General features: G+C 58.6%; 6 protein-coding genes across 6 annotated transcripts; all 6 read right to left on the bottom strand.

Annotated features, from left to right (window-relative positions):
- Positions 1-321: 321 nt before the first annotated feature.
- On the bottom strand, positions 322-975 carry TRAVEDRAFT_125335 (uncharacterized protein; the record flags this gene model as incomplete). Its single annotated transcript, XM_008041528.1, has 1 exon — positions 322-975. One exon carries the CDS (start codon positions 973-975, stop codon positions 322-324), a length of 654 nt encoding a protein of 217 aa, XP_008039719.1.
- A 219-nt stretch (positions 976-1,194) lies between these two features.
- Positions 1,195-1,971, bottom strand: TRAVEDRAFT_126501 (uncharacterized protein; the record flags this gene model as incomplete). Its single annotated transcript, XM_008041527.1, has 1 exon — positions 1,195-1,971. A coding segment is annotated over one exon (777 nt), but the record flags the coding sequence as incomplete, so codon positions are not given.
- Positions 1,972-2,121: 150 nt separating this feature from the next.
- Positions 2,122-2,808, bottom strand: TRAVEDRAFT_98723 (uncharacterized protein; the record flags this gene model as incomplete). Its single annotated transcript, XM_008041526.1, has 1 exon — positions 2,122-2,808. A coding segment is annotated over one exon (687 nt), but the record flags the coding sequence as incomplete, so codon positions are not given.
- Positions 2,809-3,759: 951 nt separating this feature from the next.
- TRAVEDRAFT_125985 (DNase I-like protein) lies at positions 3,760-5,328 on the bottom strand (the record flags this gene model as incomplete). Its single annotated transcript, XM_008041525.1, has 1 exon — positions 3,760-5,328. A coding segment is annotated over one exon (1,569 nt), but the record flags the coding sequence as incomplete, so codon positions are not given.
- Positions 5,329-6,084: 756 nt separating this feature from the next.
- TRAVEDRAFT_21145 (uncharacterized protein) lies at positions 6,085-9,822 on the bottom strand (the record flags this gene model as incomplete). Its single annotated transcript, XM_008040865.1, has 5 exons — positions 6,085-8,604; positions 8,635-9,015; positions 9,167-9,426; positions 9,487-9,618; positions 9,663-9,822. 5 exons carry the CDS (start codon positions 9,820-9,822, stop codon positions 6,085-6,087), a joined length of 3,453 nt encoding a protein of 1,150 aa, XP_008039056.1.
- Positions 9,823-12,691: 2,869 nt separating this feature from the next.
- TRAVEDRAFT_21144 (uncharacterized protein) lies at positions 12,692-13,159 on the bottom strand (the record flags this gene model as incomplete). Its single annotated transcript, XM_008040864.1, has 1 exon — positions 12,692-13,159. The coding sequence occupies one exon, from the start codon at positions 13,157-13,159 to the stop codon at positions 12,692-12,694; it is 468 nt and encodes a 155-aa protein (XP_008039055.1).
- Between the last annotated feature and the right edge of the window lie 1,466 nt (positions 13,160-14,625).

Here is a 14,625-nt window from a genome sequence, read left to right as displayed (position 1 = left end):
CCAGGGGCGTCCCGTTGCTTCACCGCGCCGGGGGAAATGCATTACGCACGCGGGCGCTTTCGCGCCCCAGTGTGGGACTGCACGGCCCTCTGCGCGGCTCGGTCGGGCGGGCTACCCTGTCCCGCGGGCCAGTGCAGGGGCCGGCTTACCCACTAAAACCCCCGGCATCCCTGTCCAATCCGCGGGCAAGTCCGCCTCGTGCTGAAGGGTCCCTTGCCATGTCGCGGTCACGTGAGTGGTGGACAGGGCCTTTCGTCCCGCTACGCGTTTGCTGGTCAACGCGCAGTCAAGTCCGAGCCGCTTGTTCAGCGTCGCAAGCCATCAATTTTCGATCTCTTGTTCCGAGTGTGTGCGTCGCGGTTCGAGTGCCCACCCGATGACACGCTCGCAGCGCAGGGTCCAGATGAGATAGGCGGTTTCGGACACCACGATCTTCGCGAGTCGCGTCGCGCCAGAGTCGAGGTTTCCCTTGTTATTGAGGATTTCAAGCGCTTGGCAGCCCAGGACAAGGCCGTAGGAGGGGCCTCGCAGAGAGAAGCCGCGGTTCTTCAGAAGCAGGTCAGCAAGGTACCACGCGGTCGCCCGCCCGGGTGCTGCACACTCAACAAGTATGTGCTCGAGCGAGTCCGCAACGTCGCAATGCGCACAGACGGCGCGAGTTTCGTAGCCTGGGATGTTCTTCCAGTAGTCGCCTACGCGGTGCGCGCCGTGCAACGCCTTCCAGATGAAATCGCGCGCCTTCCGTGAGATGGGGTCGCGTTTCAGCAAGCCCCAGAGTGCTCCTTCCGTCGGGCGAGCGCCAGTCGCGGCCTGGATCGCTGTCTGCGCGCACTCGAGTGCGCGCCGCGTCGAGGGCTTGAGTGGCGAAGGGCGCCATGACTTGATGCCGCGGTATGCTAGTCGTTGTGTGAGATGAGAGAGAGAGGCGCCCACGACTTCGAAACATTTAGGCGCCGGTAAGTCGATCGGCCTCATCGGGGTCGGTCCGGCCGCCCCGGCTGCAGCGAGTTTGTCAGCCTCCTCATTTCCGCGAATCCCGGAGTGTCCTTTAACCCATCTGAACGTCGTGGGTGCACACCTCGTTCTCAGGAGAGCTACGGTGTCCTTGAAGACAGCCGCGTTCGCAACACCAAGCCAGCCTCTGTGCTCCCAGTTCGGCAGGTGAGTGGTGAAGCCTTCCACTACGTACTTCGAGTCACTAACAATATGCAACGCAGCGAAGGGCGGTACTCTTCGATGCGCCAGAGCAACAGCATAGACCTCTGCCGTTTGGTTCGATTGGGCGTCGTACGGCACCCCTGAGCTACAGTTCCTCGGATCGTCAACACCGAACCACACCCCACTACCTGCCCTCGCATCGTCCCTGCCGTTGTTTACGCAGGAGCCGTCTGTAAAGACCTCCACCTCCTCGTTCTGGACTTGGTAGGGGCGGGGCACCCTCGTCGCAACTCCGTCGGCTCTGTCAGTATCCCGCACGAAGACTCTGAAGGCCATCGCTAGAGGGGTGCCTTGCGTGAGTGAGGGGTCGAAAAGGATTCTTTCCTTCGCAGCCTTCGCCGTCTGGTTCATTCGTTTGCGCCGCCTCGTGAGTGTAAGACCATCACCATTCTCGCCCACTTCAGGCCGCCATTTCGGTTCCAGCCTCCCCAGGGCTCGTCTCGCCGCCTCCGCACATCTGTGGGGATTATCGCAGCCCCGCTCCAGTCGGTCCACAGCGCACGCGCCGCAATCGCACGTACTCACAGCTCGGTGTCCACTCGCAGCCGTCTCGAGCCGATTCGCAGTCTCTCTGCATTGCGCGACGGTGAGGACACCATGCTTCTCCCGCAGGCACTTGCTCGACTTCGAGTTCGCCGTGCAGCGCCCGGTCTCCACCCCAATGTGGTACCATATCGGGAACTCGCTCTTCAAGTTCGTTGTCGGCTTCCGAACTTCGCATTTCACTCCGAATTTCTCCGCCACCTTCACCATTCGTGCTAGGTCCGTCGGTAGGCCGGCCTTCTTGCGTGTGCTCACCCTCCAAGTCTGCAGGAAGGTGTTCGTGCGCGCCGATCGGGCCACATTCTTCGACGTTGCGGCGGCCGCATTTGCTAGAAGCACATCCGCAAGAAGCGCCCATACAGGTCTGTCTCTAGTCAGGTTCAGGTAGGACTTGAGCCACATAAGGTCAATTGCCTCATTCCTTGCCTTAATGTCTAGTAAGTTCAGTCCACCACTTGAATGGCGCTGGTACAAGGCCTCCCTTGCAACGCGCGGGTGCTCATCTCCCCCCCAGACGAAGTTTGCGATCAAGCGCGTCACTCTCTTCTCGACATCCAACGGCATCATCTGCGCCATGGTAAGGAATTGGGTGCGTCCACCCACTTCCATTCCAACAATCAACTTCCTGCCATACAGGGACGGCCTACTCCTGCTCCATTTCTCCAGATTCTTCTCTATTACCCCGAGGATAGGTTGCCAGGACGTAGCCAGGTCAGTGCCGTTCCCAATCCACGCGCCCAGCGAGCGTATTGCTTCCCCGTCTTTGACAACGTGGATGCCATCCGGCAGTGCGGGGCTCGCGTCGCTCAGTCGTCTCGTCGCAAGCAGACGAGCTCTGTATTCCGGGGTTCCGACCGGGAGGACCTCCGTCTTTTCACGGTTAAAACGGGCTCTAGACGCTCTACACCAAGTCGCGGTGATCTCCATTACCGCCCCGTAGTCGTCGTCCTCGCTCAAGTACACGGTCGTGTCGTCAGCAAACAGTTTTGCCACTAATCTCTCCGTGGCACCCGGGATTTCGAACCCTTTCAGCGCTGATCGCCTTATTGCACACGCCAGGGGTTCTATGGCAAGGTTGAATATCAAGCACGAGATCGGGTCACCTTGCCTTACACCCCTCCAGATTCGGAAGAACTCACTTCGCACTCCGTTCACGATTACACAGCTCTCTGCACGCGCATACAGGTGCCCCAGTGTACGTATAAAGTGCTCCGGGAAGTTCATGTGCCTGAGTACACACCACAGGTATGTATGGTCGATCTTATCGTATGCTTTTTCCTGGTCTAAGGCGACAATAGCGCCATTTACTTCCTCCGCCTCCGCGTACTCAACCATCAATTGCGAGAGCTTGATGTGGTCGAAAATTCTGCGTCCCGGGACAAAACCAGCCTGATCTGGGTGTATGATTGTAGCCGCTACGTCTGCTAGTCTAGTTGCAAGCGCTTTGGTCATGATCTTGTAATCGGAGTTCAGCAGCGTTATGGGGCGGTAGTTTCCGATCTCCCGTTTGTCCTTCTTTAGCTTGTAGATGGGACATATCCAGCCTCTGACGAAAGAGGAGCGCTCACACACGCCATGCTGCTCAATGTCGTTGTACACAGTCGTCAACGCACCAATCAGGTCAACTGCGGGCGCACCACGCTTCGAGTCTGCCTCATACCATCCTAGGTACGCTTTCCAGACCTCCGTCGGAAGTCCATCAAGCCCGGGGGACTTGTTCCGTGCCGCCGAGCGGACTGCATCCATGACTTCTTCCTTCGTGAGGTTCTTAGCGAGGTTCGCTCTCGATTCTTCATCTAGGCGCACATCCGTGTGCCGCAGGGCCTCCGCTATGTACTCCTCGTGATATTCGCCTTCCTCGAGTGGGTCATCATCCTGAAGAGAGTTGTAGAAATTCGCAGCAATCGCCGACATCTTCTTTGAGTGGTTTGTGAAACTTGCCGGCCCATCGCCCGGTTCTCTCATCGTGTACATCACTTCCGAGGCCAGCGGGGTAGTATTCGCTCTCGTCCAATATCGGGAAATTGTCTCGCTTTGCGCCCAGTGACGCGCCGCGACATCCCGTCTCGTCCATCCGAAACGCTTCGACTCCAGCTTCGCGAGCCGTGCTTGCAGCATCGCCGCGTTCCTCGTACGGTTCGCCTCACTCTGACTCGCGTGTCCCTCCCCCAAGTTCGTGTCGTTCAAGGTCTTGTTTAGGTCGAGTCTCAATCGATCAATCTGGCGCTGGATCTTGGGAACTTTCGCCTTTGCGCGCGCTCTTACTGCCAGGATCAAGTCGGTTTTGAACTTCTCGTACACCGTTTGCGGGTTTGCGGCATCCGTGCGTACCCGCAGACGTTCTAGGTCGGCAACGAGCGCAGCTCCCAAGCTCTTCATCTCTTTCTTCATTTCATTGTCTTCAAGCAGGTGTGCCGGCATGGCCCAACGCCCTTTGCCGACGAAGGGAGCTTTGTGGTTTGCTACAGCGAACGACACCAGGCAGTGGTCTGTGGGTACTCCCGATTCCGTGATTTGCCACTCATCGCAGTCTTTCAGCATTGCGCGCCTCACGTAGGCACGGTCGATTCTCGACTGACTGCCCGTGCTCTCTTGCAGGAAGGTGAAGGCCTTAGTTTGCTTGTAAGCATCTCTCCACCCATCAAGGAGGTGCAGGTCGTCTCGCAGCTTCCTCAGGGGTTCAGTGGCTCGTTCAGGATCAGTATGCACAGGTATGCGGTCAATTCCTTCCTCAACAACATTAAAGTCCCCCAGGAGTACGTCAATGCGTCCTAGGCGTGCCGCGCTTAGTCGATCCCAGAACGCGCCGTTCTCCGTTCTATCATTCGGTGCGTACACGTTTAGAAGCGTCAGAGTGCGATCCTCAGCCCACGGAATTCTAATCAGTAATGCTCTTCCAGGCACGACATCGCGTAGCTTGGGTTCCTCGCATTTCAGGATACGCTTATTGATGACAATGGCAACACCCCGTGCACCCGTGCTGTTCTCGCTGTCCGCAGACATGTAGATACTTAAGTGCCTGCCAAAAATTCGACGGAGTGTTTCAAGCCTTTCACTGTCGAGGTGCGCCTCCTGCACTGCTAGCACTGCCAGTTTCCGGTCACGCATTAGCTGATTTATGAGCAGCCATTTGCTGGAGCCGTTCGTACGATCTTCAGTCCCATACCCCTTCATATTGAGGGATGCGACAGTGATCCTCGCTTTTGACTTAGGTTTCTTCTTATTCGTCCTTCGCTGTTCGTTCTCCGCCCCCTGTTCCGCAGTCGAGACAAAGGAATCCATTCGGCGCGGGTTGACTGTAACGTCCTCCCGTCCGTCCGGCCTGCCACCGTTCTCGTCTCCGCCGTCCACGGTGCCGCAGCCAGCAGGAGAGCATGCGGCACCTCGGGCTGATCCGAGGCTGAAGTCCGTTGCCTGTGCTCTCTCCAAATGTTGGGTGCTGTTCGTTTCGTTGCTATTGTTCGCGGTTGATAAGTGTCCCCCACGCGCCAACCAACGCGAGGGGTAAGAGGGTGTATCCCGACCCACTCGGTCGACTATGCACTTCGGCTGGTATCTGACCTCCATCCGCTGTCAGGCAGCCGGTGGCTTGAGCCTCTCGGCACGGCACGTCGAGGCTTCAATAAGCCGCCGTTTTTGGTACGCACGCGTACCCGGACATCCAGGCTTTCCTGCGCTCGCGAGAGCCAGTGTATTTGGGCCCAGATGGACCGTTTTCGCACCTTTGAGCTCGCCCGCCCACAGCTGAGGAGGCTGCGACGGTCGGCATGCGATCGAGAGCTATTAGTCGCGACAAGGGGTCAGTCTTGCCACTGCTCTCAGACCTGGGGAGGGCGCGGACTCGCACGGTTAGTTGTATGTACAGATCGATCAAATTACGGTGGGATATAGCAAGATACAGCTGCCTAGTAGGTCTAGACCGCAGTGTGAGACGTGTGCGGGAGCAGGAGACATGCGCGCGCGCGCGGGCAAGGAATGGGTGGGATGTACAGAGCATGGCGCGTTTACTTAGGTGGAGGTAGACGGAAATCAACGTTGTACTGTGTCAGACTAGCATGTACACTATCAGTCAGGAGGGGTAAGATGCAGCGTATGTACTTGCGGTGAGTCGCGCGGTTCAAGAATATCGAATGTACAGTGCAGTTAGCAGGGCGGCAGGCAGCGACTCGGCGGGGGGGGGGAGCATTCCGAGGGCAGATCCGCTCGTGCGCGCGTGTGTATCGAGTCAGATTGCGCAAGCAGGTGTCGTTGCCCGCCAAGAGCCGCGGTAGGGAGTACGCCGCGCTGTGCCACGCTTTCCCCTCTTCGACGCGCGTGCGCGCTCTACTGGGGGAAGGGGAAGAAGGTCCTCATCCGGCTGCCGCGCCTTCCCCCGCCGCGAGGCGCGTTGTCCTGGTACTGCGCCGGGTACTGTCCGCGGTACGCGTCCTGCGCAGCGTACGGGGGCGGCGCAGGGTAGTGCTCGGGGCCGAAATCGTCGCCGTAGCCCCCGCCCTGCGAGTAGAAGCCATCGTTGTTCTCGTACCCTTGTTGCGAGTAGTTCGGACGCGGCGGCGGAGGGCGCGGGCGCTGCCTGTTGCCTCTAGGGTGGCCACGCCCTCGCGCCGGGGGGTAGAACTCACGCTGCGACGCGTACGCCGTGTCGTCCATGTCGCGGAGCGGGGCGCGTGGTTGCGGTGCGCGCGCGGGCAGCGTCTGGTGCGTCTGCTGGGGTGGCAGCTGCGTGTGCGGCGGCGCAGCCTGTGATGCCTGCGCGAAAGGGTTCACCTGTGGAGCGGGCGCGACTTGCGGCGCACCAGCGATCGTGTGCTGCGCCTGCGATGCCATCGCGCGCAGGTCCACCCGGTACTCCTCGCCTTGCGGACGGGCATGCGTCAATTGGGCTTGCTCGCGCGTCCCGTTAAAGGGGTCGTGCGCCATCTCGATCGAGCCTCTCAGGTCCAGGGGGTAGTCCCGCGCGTTCGCTTGTTCTCTCCTCTGCTGTTGGAAGGCGGGGTGCGCGGGTGCCGCCAGGTCGCGTAAGTCTTGAAACTGTTCGCGCGCAGTCTGCCCGAAATCGTGCGGGGGGAGGAAGGTGTCGCGCGATGCTAGCAGCTGCTCGCGGCACATCGCGGGCGGGTCGTGCTGTGCCTGTCCGGGTTCGCACGGGGCAGCGAACGGCTCGCGTGCCAGCGCGAAGGGGTCGCGCGCCATGCGGAGTGTCTCTTGTCCAGGCGCGGTGCCTTCGTAGATCGGCGGGAGGGAGTTGAGCTGAGTGGGGGTCGGCGCGAAGGGGTCCATTCGCTGCGGGTTCTGCTGGCGACTCATCGCGTTCGGCGTTAGCTGGGATGGGCCCTGCTGCGTGGTCGCGGGCCCTTGAGCGAGCTGGGTGCAATCCCGAAGGAGGTCTAGCTGCTCTCGCGACACTTGCGGGTGCGCGCACACGACCGCCAGGTGCTCGCGCGCTATGCGGAGGTGCTCGGCCGGGGTCATTGCCTGTCCGCTCCCTCCCGCGAGCGGCGCTGCGGTCGACGGAGCCAGGTGCGGGGGTTGCAGCTGCGCGACACGCGTTGCGTCGTGCGAGGCCGCGCGCGCGTCCGCGCGGGGCGTGGCGGGCTGTCCATTCTGTGCTTGGCCGTCAGAGAATCCGTCGAACCAGCCCGGGAGGGCCTCGAAAGGGCAGTTAGCGCGAACGTGGTCGCCCGCGTGGCAGCCTGCGCATCTCATCAGGGGATATACCTCAATCGCATGGGGTCCGAAGCGGTTCACAAGTGGTTGCTTGCGCAGCGCCGCGTTCCAGTCGGTCCACGCTTCCTCGTCCGAAGTTGGCGGGTCGGCGTATATTGCGGCGGTGGTTGCTCCGTTCTGCGGCCCGCCTGCGACTCTGTCGATGACTATCTCGAAACTCTCGACGATGCCCCTCGCCACGGCCTCTGCATCCGCGCCCGCGGGGAGGTTGGGGTCAGTCGCGACGAGTTCTATGATCGGGTCGAGGAAGGGCGCGCTCAGGAAGTTCTCGGTGATTACCTGCCTCACGTGGGCCTTCTCGCCGCTCACAAAGCCCATGTACTTGATGCAGAAACGCGTCGGTTTGACGAAGAGATCGTGGATGTGGAGGGCGCCGAAATCGGTCGGCCACACTCCTTTAGCTACGAGCATCCGTACTGGGCCCGGCTCGGCTGAGGACACAGTCCAAAGCATCGAGGAGTCACGCTTGAGGCCCTTCTGCGACGGTCGCGGCGGTGAGTTTAACCGGAAGTTCGTCATCCCGGTCAAGGCAGTGATCCCCTTCACTATTGCGCGTCGGGCGCGCGTGAGGTACTCCTCGTCGCCCGTGTCCTTCATCCCGTGGAGCTCCACACCGAAACAGGTGCCGGGCTTGCATGTCCTGAGTGCGTTGAGGTCCTTGCGGAGGAAGTCTCTGACGAGATCGAGAGGGCCGCGCGCGTGCTTCGTGGGGAAGCCGTCGCGTGGCGTTTCCATGACACGGAGGATGCCTGTACGCGTGAGTTCTGCTGATCTCGCGTCCGGGTCTAGGTGGACTGGGGTGGCTGCGGGAGTTGGTGCGATCGCAGCAGTGCCCACGCGCTCGGAGCTTGCTCCAGTTTTCGGCCATGCGTGGGCGCTGCCGCTCAGCGTACGCGACAGTGGGGCCCCTCGCTTCGCTGGGGTCGCATCGGGCGGGTCGACGTCCATTTCCTCGCTGCGCACACTCGGAGCGTGCGCGGACGCTGACAGGCCCGCGTGCGCGCGCGACGGTCTCGCGACTGCTGCTGGCGCCGCCAGCGTCGCGTCTTTCGGCTGCCACAGCTTCACAGGAGGAGGGGGGATCTCGATGTGCGCGATGACGGTGGGCACCGCGGCCTGGGGGGCGTGGATGAGGGGGTCACGCACCGATACGCTGCGCGTGCTCGGTAGAGGCTGGGGTGGCGCGAAGGAGGGCGCGTGGTTGGTGCCTTTCAGAAAGTTCTTACACATTTCTGGTTGCTCGCGAATCATCGCCGCGACGTCCAGTTCGAGAAAGGATCCTCCGCTCGTTCCGTCGCTCCCGCTATCGCTCTGAGGGGGCGCGGTCTGCGTTTGAGGGGGAGGTTGCGTCTCATTGCCAATCTGAGGGAAACCTTGTTGTTGGATCGCCAAGTTATACCGCTGCTCATCGCGGCGGAGGTACGCAGCGAGGTCCGCGTCGACAAAATAAGTACCCTGCGCCGGGGGAAGTCCCGGGGGCTGATCGCGACGCTTTCCTTTGCTCTTTGCAGACTTTGCGGTATGCTCCTAGCACGGGCACTTGGTCAGTACGTCTTCCTTATCTCTCAAAAGTTCCGGCGGCGCCGTACTGGCGTCGGGTTGTGCCGGGTTTGGGCGGGCGTGTATGCTCCCCTACGCACTATCCTCACAGACAGGCAAAACAGAGCGTGGCTCTCACCAGTTTAACAGGCACGCTGGAGGTGTCGCGCCCTTTCTGCCTCTCCGGGGAGACCTCAACGCGTTGTCTCTTCCTGCCACGCGTGTCGCTTTGTCCCTCTCCACCGTCGCTGGCTTGGACGGCGCTCGTTTCTCCTACAGGGCAATCGGCCACCTCAGGTACGCTGCAGACATTGTCGTTCAACGCGCGGGGTGTGACAGGGGTCGAGGGGTCGCTCAGGATGAAGGAGTCGAGGCTGCTCCCCTCACCGGCGTTCGGTGCTGCAGTTTGTCCACTCAGGCCTGGGAAAGATTGCGTCTGGTGCCCTAGGAAACTCGTACCTCGTCGGTGGCAGCTCGCCGGTGTCGGCGATCCTTCGGCCGACCGATACGGGGACGCGTTCGCGTGACCTTCGCCAAAAATCGGAGATTGGGCGTAGTGCGCCGGAACCTTCGCGGCAGCTGTGAGTCTCTCTCCACGCCAATCATATGTTGTCATCGTACCAGGGTTCGCACACCCGCGGGCATGTTGTACGCTTCCTGCTCGATTCCGAAAGTCTCGCCGTTCGCCGCTCCATTCCATACGTTCGCGGTCGGCATCTGCATGAACAGGTCTTGCCCGATGAGGTCGCTCGAAATGGCCGGCATCTGGGCCGCGTTCTCGGCGTCGCTCGCCATCTTCGCAGTGAGGGAAGGTGGTGGGAGAAGGGGGAGAGGGAGAGAGGGGGGCTCTCATCACCGGGTTCCTTACATAGTCCTCCTCACAGCTCATCCTGCCGCTCGGTTTCAAGAATTCACGCACGAGCACGCGCGGTTGGCCTCCTCAATTTCGGTCCCATTGCGGCGGGTGCCTACATCTACTTGCTGAGGAGGGCTTCCCATATTGCCACTGCGTGGCTGTGTGCGCACCGACGCAGCGGTACTCCCGCGCACCGGGCGCTCGGCCCCGGCGCGGGCAATGTTGCCTTCTAAATTCGGCATCTCACGTATTCCGTGTCCGCGGACGCATCCAAAGCATTTCTAGAGTGCACTACTCGAGCGTACTCATGTCTTCATGCTCCGTCTAGTCCCTACCGCCGTTGGACATTCACTTAGGACTTGCTTTGGTCCGCGGTTTAGTAACTTTCATCACACTTCACGGTGCTTAGTTGGCCTACGCTCATTTCGTTGCTTATTCCTGGTTCTAGGCTCTCTGCGCTTCACGCGTATCGCTTCGTTTCAGTACTCAGCTTTCGAGCCGTAGTAGGTGGCGCCGTGGAGCGAGGCACTTTCATCAGCATTTCTATACCTGTGTGCGTCTTCTCGCTCTGTATTCTTATGTTCTTGTACGAGTTGTTTCGCCTACTTCTCCCTGCGCACTCCGCTTCGCGTGTACTGTCTACGCGCCGGTTCAGGGGCCACCGCTAGGTGACTGCGCCCCGCCTCGGCAGACCGATCTGTTTCGTGCTCTCCTTCGCATCATTTCATTTCTGTTGCAGTGCGCTGGTTGTTCCGTGCTGTGCCGTGTCATCCGGTTTCGGCCGTCGCTCCGCACGGCCATATATACGCTGCAGTTCTAAGTCTTGTGCGTTTCATCTCTCCCGGAGAGATCGCCGCTATTCTATCTGTCTCCGTTGCGTTCATCTCACTCTTGTTTCCTCCTTTAGGTCGCCGCGCAGTGCTTCTCTCCGTTTTAATTCTCTTCGCACCCAGAGACGCGTGCTTCTACTTCCGGTGTTTTTTAGGAGGTATGCTCCGTTCCATTCGCACTAGGTCAGTTTGCACTTTGGCTTGTTCATCGCCGCTTTGTGCGATACTGGGTGGGTCTCATGATTCTATCCTGCAGGAGTCAATCGTTTTCTATTACTTCGTTGCTCCAGGCCGCACAGTGACATTCCGACACTCCGACTTCTTTGCACGTGCAGGCGCGCGCTTTCAGGTTCCGTTGGAGGTGCGTTCCGTTTGTTTCGCAGCGGCCAGTTTCGTTTCCCGTCTGGTCGGTTTTCATATCTAGATAGGGAGTGGCTCATTGCTATTCCATCTGTCTCCGTTGCATTTGGCTTCGCCATCGTCGTCCCGGCGGGTTATGTAGGGACGTCCTCTAAGGTCCGTACACTTGCGCATAGGGGCGCGCACTTCTAGGTTCTGTTTCTCTTGGATGTGCGCTCCGTTCTATCCATATCAGGTTGCCATGCGGTTCACCGCACGCCGTCAGGCTTACTTTTGCTAGGAGGCCTTTCCATTACGCTTATGTGCGGTTGTTTTGGACTTCATTTCGGCCGACATCGCTCCAGTTGTTGCAGCGTGGACTGCATCGTCTATCCCGCGGAGTTAGCGTGTGTATTCTCCTGGAGGTCGGCTCGCTGCTCGTCCTCTTGTTGCTCGCTCGTCCTCTATGTTTTCATTTGTTGTGGCGCTCCCATAGTTGCATCTTCTCCACTCCGACTCGCTTGCATCTGGGGGCATGCCATTTAGGTTTGTATTTCTCGGGAGGTACATTCTGTTCTGTTCAGGCTGGGTTATTTCGGGTCTCAGCCCAGGATTTACTGTCTCCTGGGCATTTCAGGGCAGGCGGTACTTCCAGCATCTTGCGTGCTACTTCGTTACGCGGCACGTCTTTCGAGTTCCTACTCCGGTGCGCGGTGAGATTATTTCTTCACATCATGCTTAGGTTATAGCTTGTGTGTTAATTCCACTCTGTGTTTCAGCTTTTGGGATTCATGGCCCGCAGGTTGTGTCATACAGTCCACGCCGTTTACGGCGCCGCTGCATTTCAGCTTCTATGCCCTCGATCTATGCCGTGCCGCGCATCCTGCTAGATTTGTTTCGCCATTCCATCTGTCTCCGTTTCGCTTGTCATACTCTGGCTCATATCGCCAGTTCACGTAGGGTGTTCTACCCTCTTTCAAACATTTGCGCGTTGCGGCGCATGCTTGCTGTTCAGGAGGTGCATGTCATCTCGCCTTCTGTGAGTGATTCTTAGTCTCTGCCACCCACGTTCGCGGCGTTTACCACTGCGCAGATCTTCTCTCCTCAACGTCCACTTGGGTGGGCTTGGTTCACGTTATACGGTGTGTTCTCAGGTTGTTCAATTTGTGCCCGTGTATCTTCTTTTTGTGTCGTTCTATCCCCTTTGTCGGTTCTATATCTGCATTTCACTGCCCGTTTCCCTGGCACTGCGGGGAGAAGCGCCTCGCCTTTCCAGGCGGGCTATTCTTGTTCCGCATCCATGTTCTTTCCCTTTCATGTCTTATCTCAGTCTCACCGTCCCGTGTCAGTTTGCAAGGTTTTTCACGCTTGCGTAGTTCCGTTCACACCTTGCAGCGGCCCTGGCCCGCCCTGCATCTATAAGAACGACGCGCATATGTTTCCGATGGTGTTCCTTGTCTAATCTGTTCCCTATCGCTATTCCATCTGTCTCCGTTCACCCACGGGTTTCCTGCGTTCTGCGACCCCTCATTGTCTCTCCCCACGCTTCAGGTCTCCGTCCTCCCGCTCGCGCGTGCGGGACCAGCGTATTGCGGCCCTGGCCCGGTGCAATCGCTCGGTTCTGCGCGCGCGCGGCTCTTCACTCGTCCTGCTGTACGATTGCGTCGCGCTCGATGGGGATGTGGCGCGTGTGGGGGAGGAAAGGGAGCAGGAGGGTGCGGCCAATGTTCTGCCAGAGGCCTAGGTGGACCGTGATCCCTTGGACGTGCTGTATGGAGAGGTATGCATGTTCGACGAGGGACAGGCGGTCGTTGTTTCTGATGATGAACTCCGTGATTGCCAGCTCCATCGTTCGGATGCCTATCACCCTCCCTTCAATCCCCGTGGCGGTGGATTCGTACCACGCAGGGGTGTAGGCCTCTCTCTCCACGTTCCCCGCCTCTCTTGCCTCCGTCAGGGAGTTGACGCGGACGCTCTGGCCTACGCGCAGGGGAATGGTTGGGGGTATGATGACGTCGAAGTGTGCGATTTCGAGTTCCCTGGCGCTGCGTGGCAGGCTAGATGGGGCACGGCCCCTTTCAATGGCATGGATGGTGATGGTTTGCATGTCTGGGGTGATGCTGGTGGTGTGGGAAGTGCAGGTAGGATTGACGCGCAGCGTTTTCTCCTTTTTATACAGGTGCCCTTCGGCAGGGACCACTCAATAAGCGGTCTATCAATATGCCCTCTTCCATGACTATATTCTTGTGTTGTACTTAGTTGCTTCACTTCACTTCCGGCTTCCATTCATTTCCGATACCGCTTTTACCCACATTTTTCTTCAGCCCTCTCAGTTCATAGCGCATTGTGGGTGGCACTTGTGCTAGCGGCGGCTTTCTATCAGCCATCCTTTGCTCTCACCAGAGTTATCTTTGGGAGATGATTCGCCGCCGCCATTTCATGCGCTCTGTTGTTCGCGCCGCCCGCCGAGGATCTCTCCCGGGTGGATTCCTATTTGTCCTTTACGAGTTCGACCCTCTGCCTTGCATTTCACAGATGTCTTTGGTTCATTACTATGTAGGCAGGTGTTTTGTTTCCCTTCGTCATGTACGGTTTGGTTTCCCGTTTACTTCCTCGAGGTCCTTCTCTGACTCGTACTCCTGCATTTCTAGGCAGGGGGCTTTCACGTGACTCGTAGCGCTTCTCTCGCCGCCGGGGTGGCAGGAGGCGCCCGTCTCGCCTGCTTACGCGTTCTCCTTCAGAGCGTCGCAGCAGTCTCGTGTTCGCAATTGCTCATGGTTTCTAGTCATAGCTTCTGCTTCTCGCAGGCATCCATTCGCTTTGTTCCGCGTGGGCATCTGCATCGCAGGCATCTGCTGTGGCAGGCATCCGCATCTGCGGGCATGTGTACTCGTTCTTTTCTGACCCTCTCGTTCTGCTTCTCCCCTATGGCGGTGATATTGTACATTTAATCTACGCGCATGTGCAACTCGCAACTCGCAACTTTCGTGGGCGCCTAATGACCATATAAGGCAGGCGCCTTTCGAAATCCTTGAAAATGCGGCCAGATCCCCCTGGCGAGTTGCAAGCTGCAAGTGAAAGTTGATAGTTGATAGTGAAACCTCGGCTAACTGAGGTCGGACTGAGGTCGTACTTAGGTCGCGCGCAGTTTCACGATCAACTACCAACTACCAACTTGCTAATCTTATCTAATGGGCGCTTCTCTTTATCTCGCCCCAGATTAATCTCGTTGGCATCTAATCAACCTGCCCCAGACTCGGACTTCTGACACCCCTCCCTAGGTTTTACCTTCCTCCACTGCAAAAGCAATATCTCAGCAACCATAGGTCCTGTTGGCTTCATTCTTTTTGTGGGTACTTACCTGAGGCAATTGGATTATGTTTGTACAAACACTGTGATTGATAGATAATAAACTTTCGGTTATGTGGGGTTTTTTATTGACTTTGGAAAGCAACAAGTACTATCACGGACCCGGAGTTTGGACAGAACCCAGAGTTCGGACATTCCGACATTAGCCTCCCTTCCTGACCTCCGATAATTTTGCAAACTGGCACATTTATATATCTGCATCTG

This window comes from Trametes versicolor, assembly GCF_000271585.1.
Source record: "Trametes versicolor FP-101664 SS1 unplaced genomic scaffold TRAVEscaffold_7, whole genome shotgun sequence".
In the NCBI taxonomy this organism is placed as follows: domain Eukaryota; kingdom Fungi; phylum Basidiomycota; class Agaricomycetes; order Polyporales; family Polyporaceae; genus Trametes; species Trametes versicolor.
Note: the sequence above shows the minus strand (reverse complement) of the source record. Positions and strands in the feature narration are given on the sequence as shown.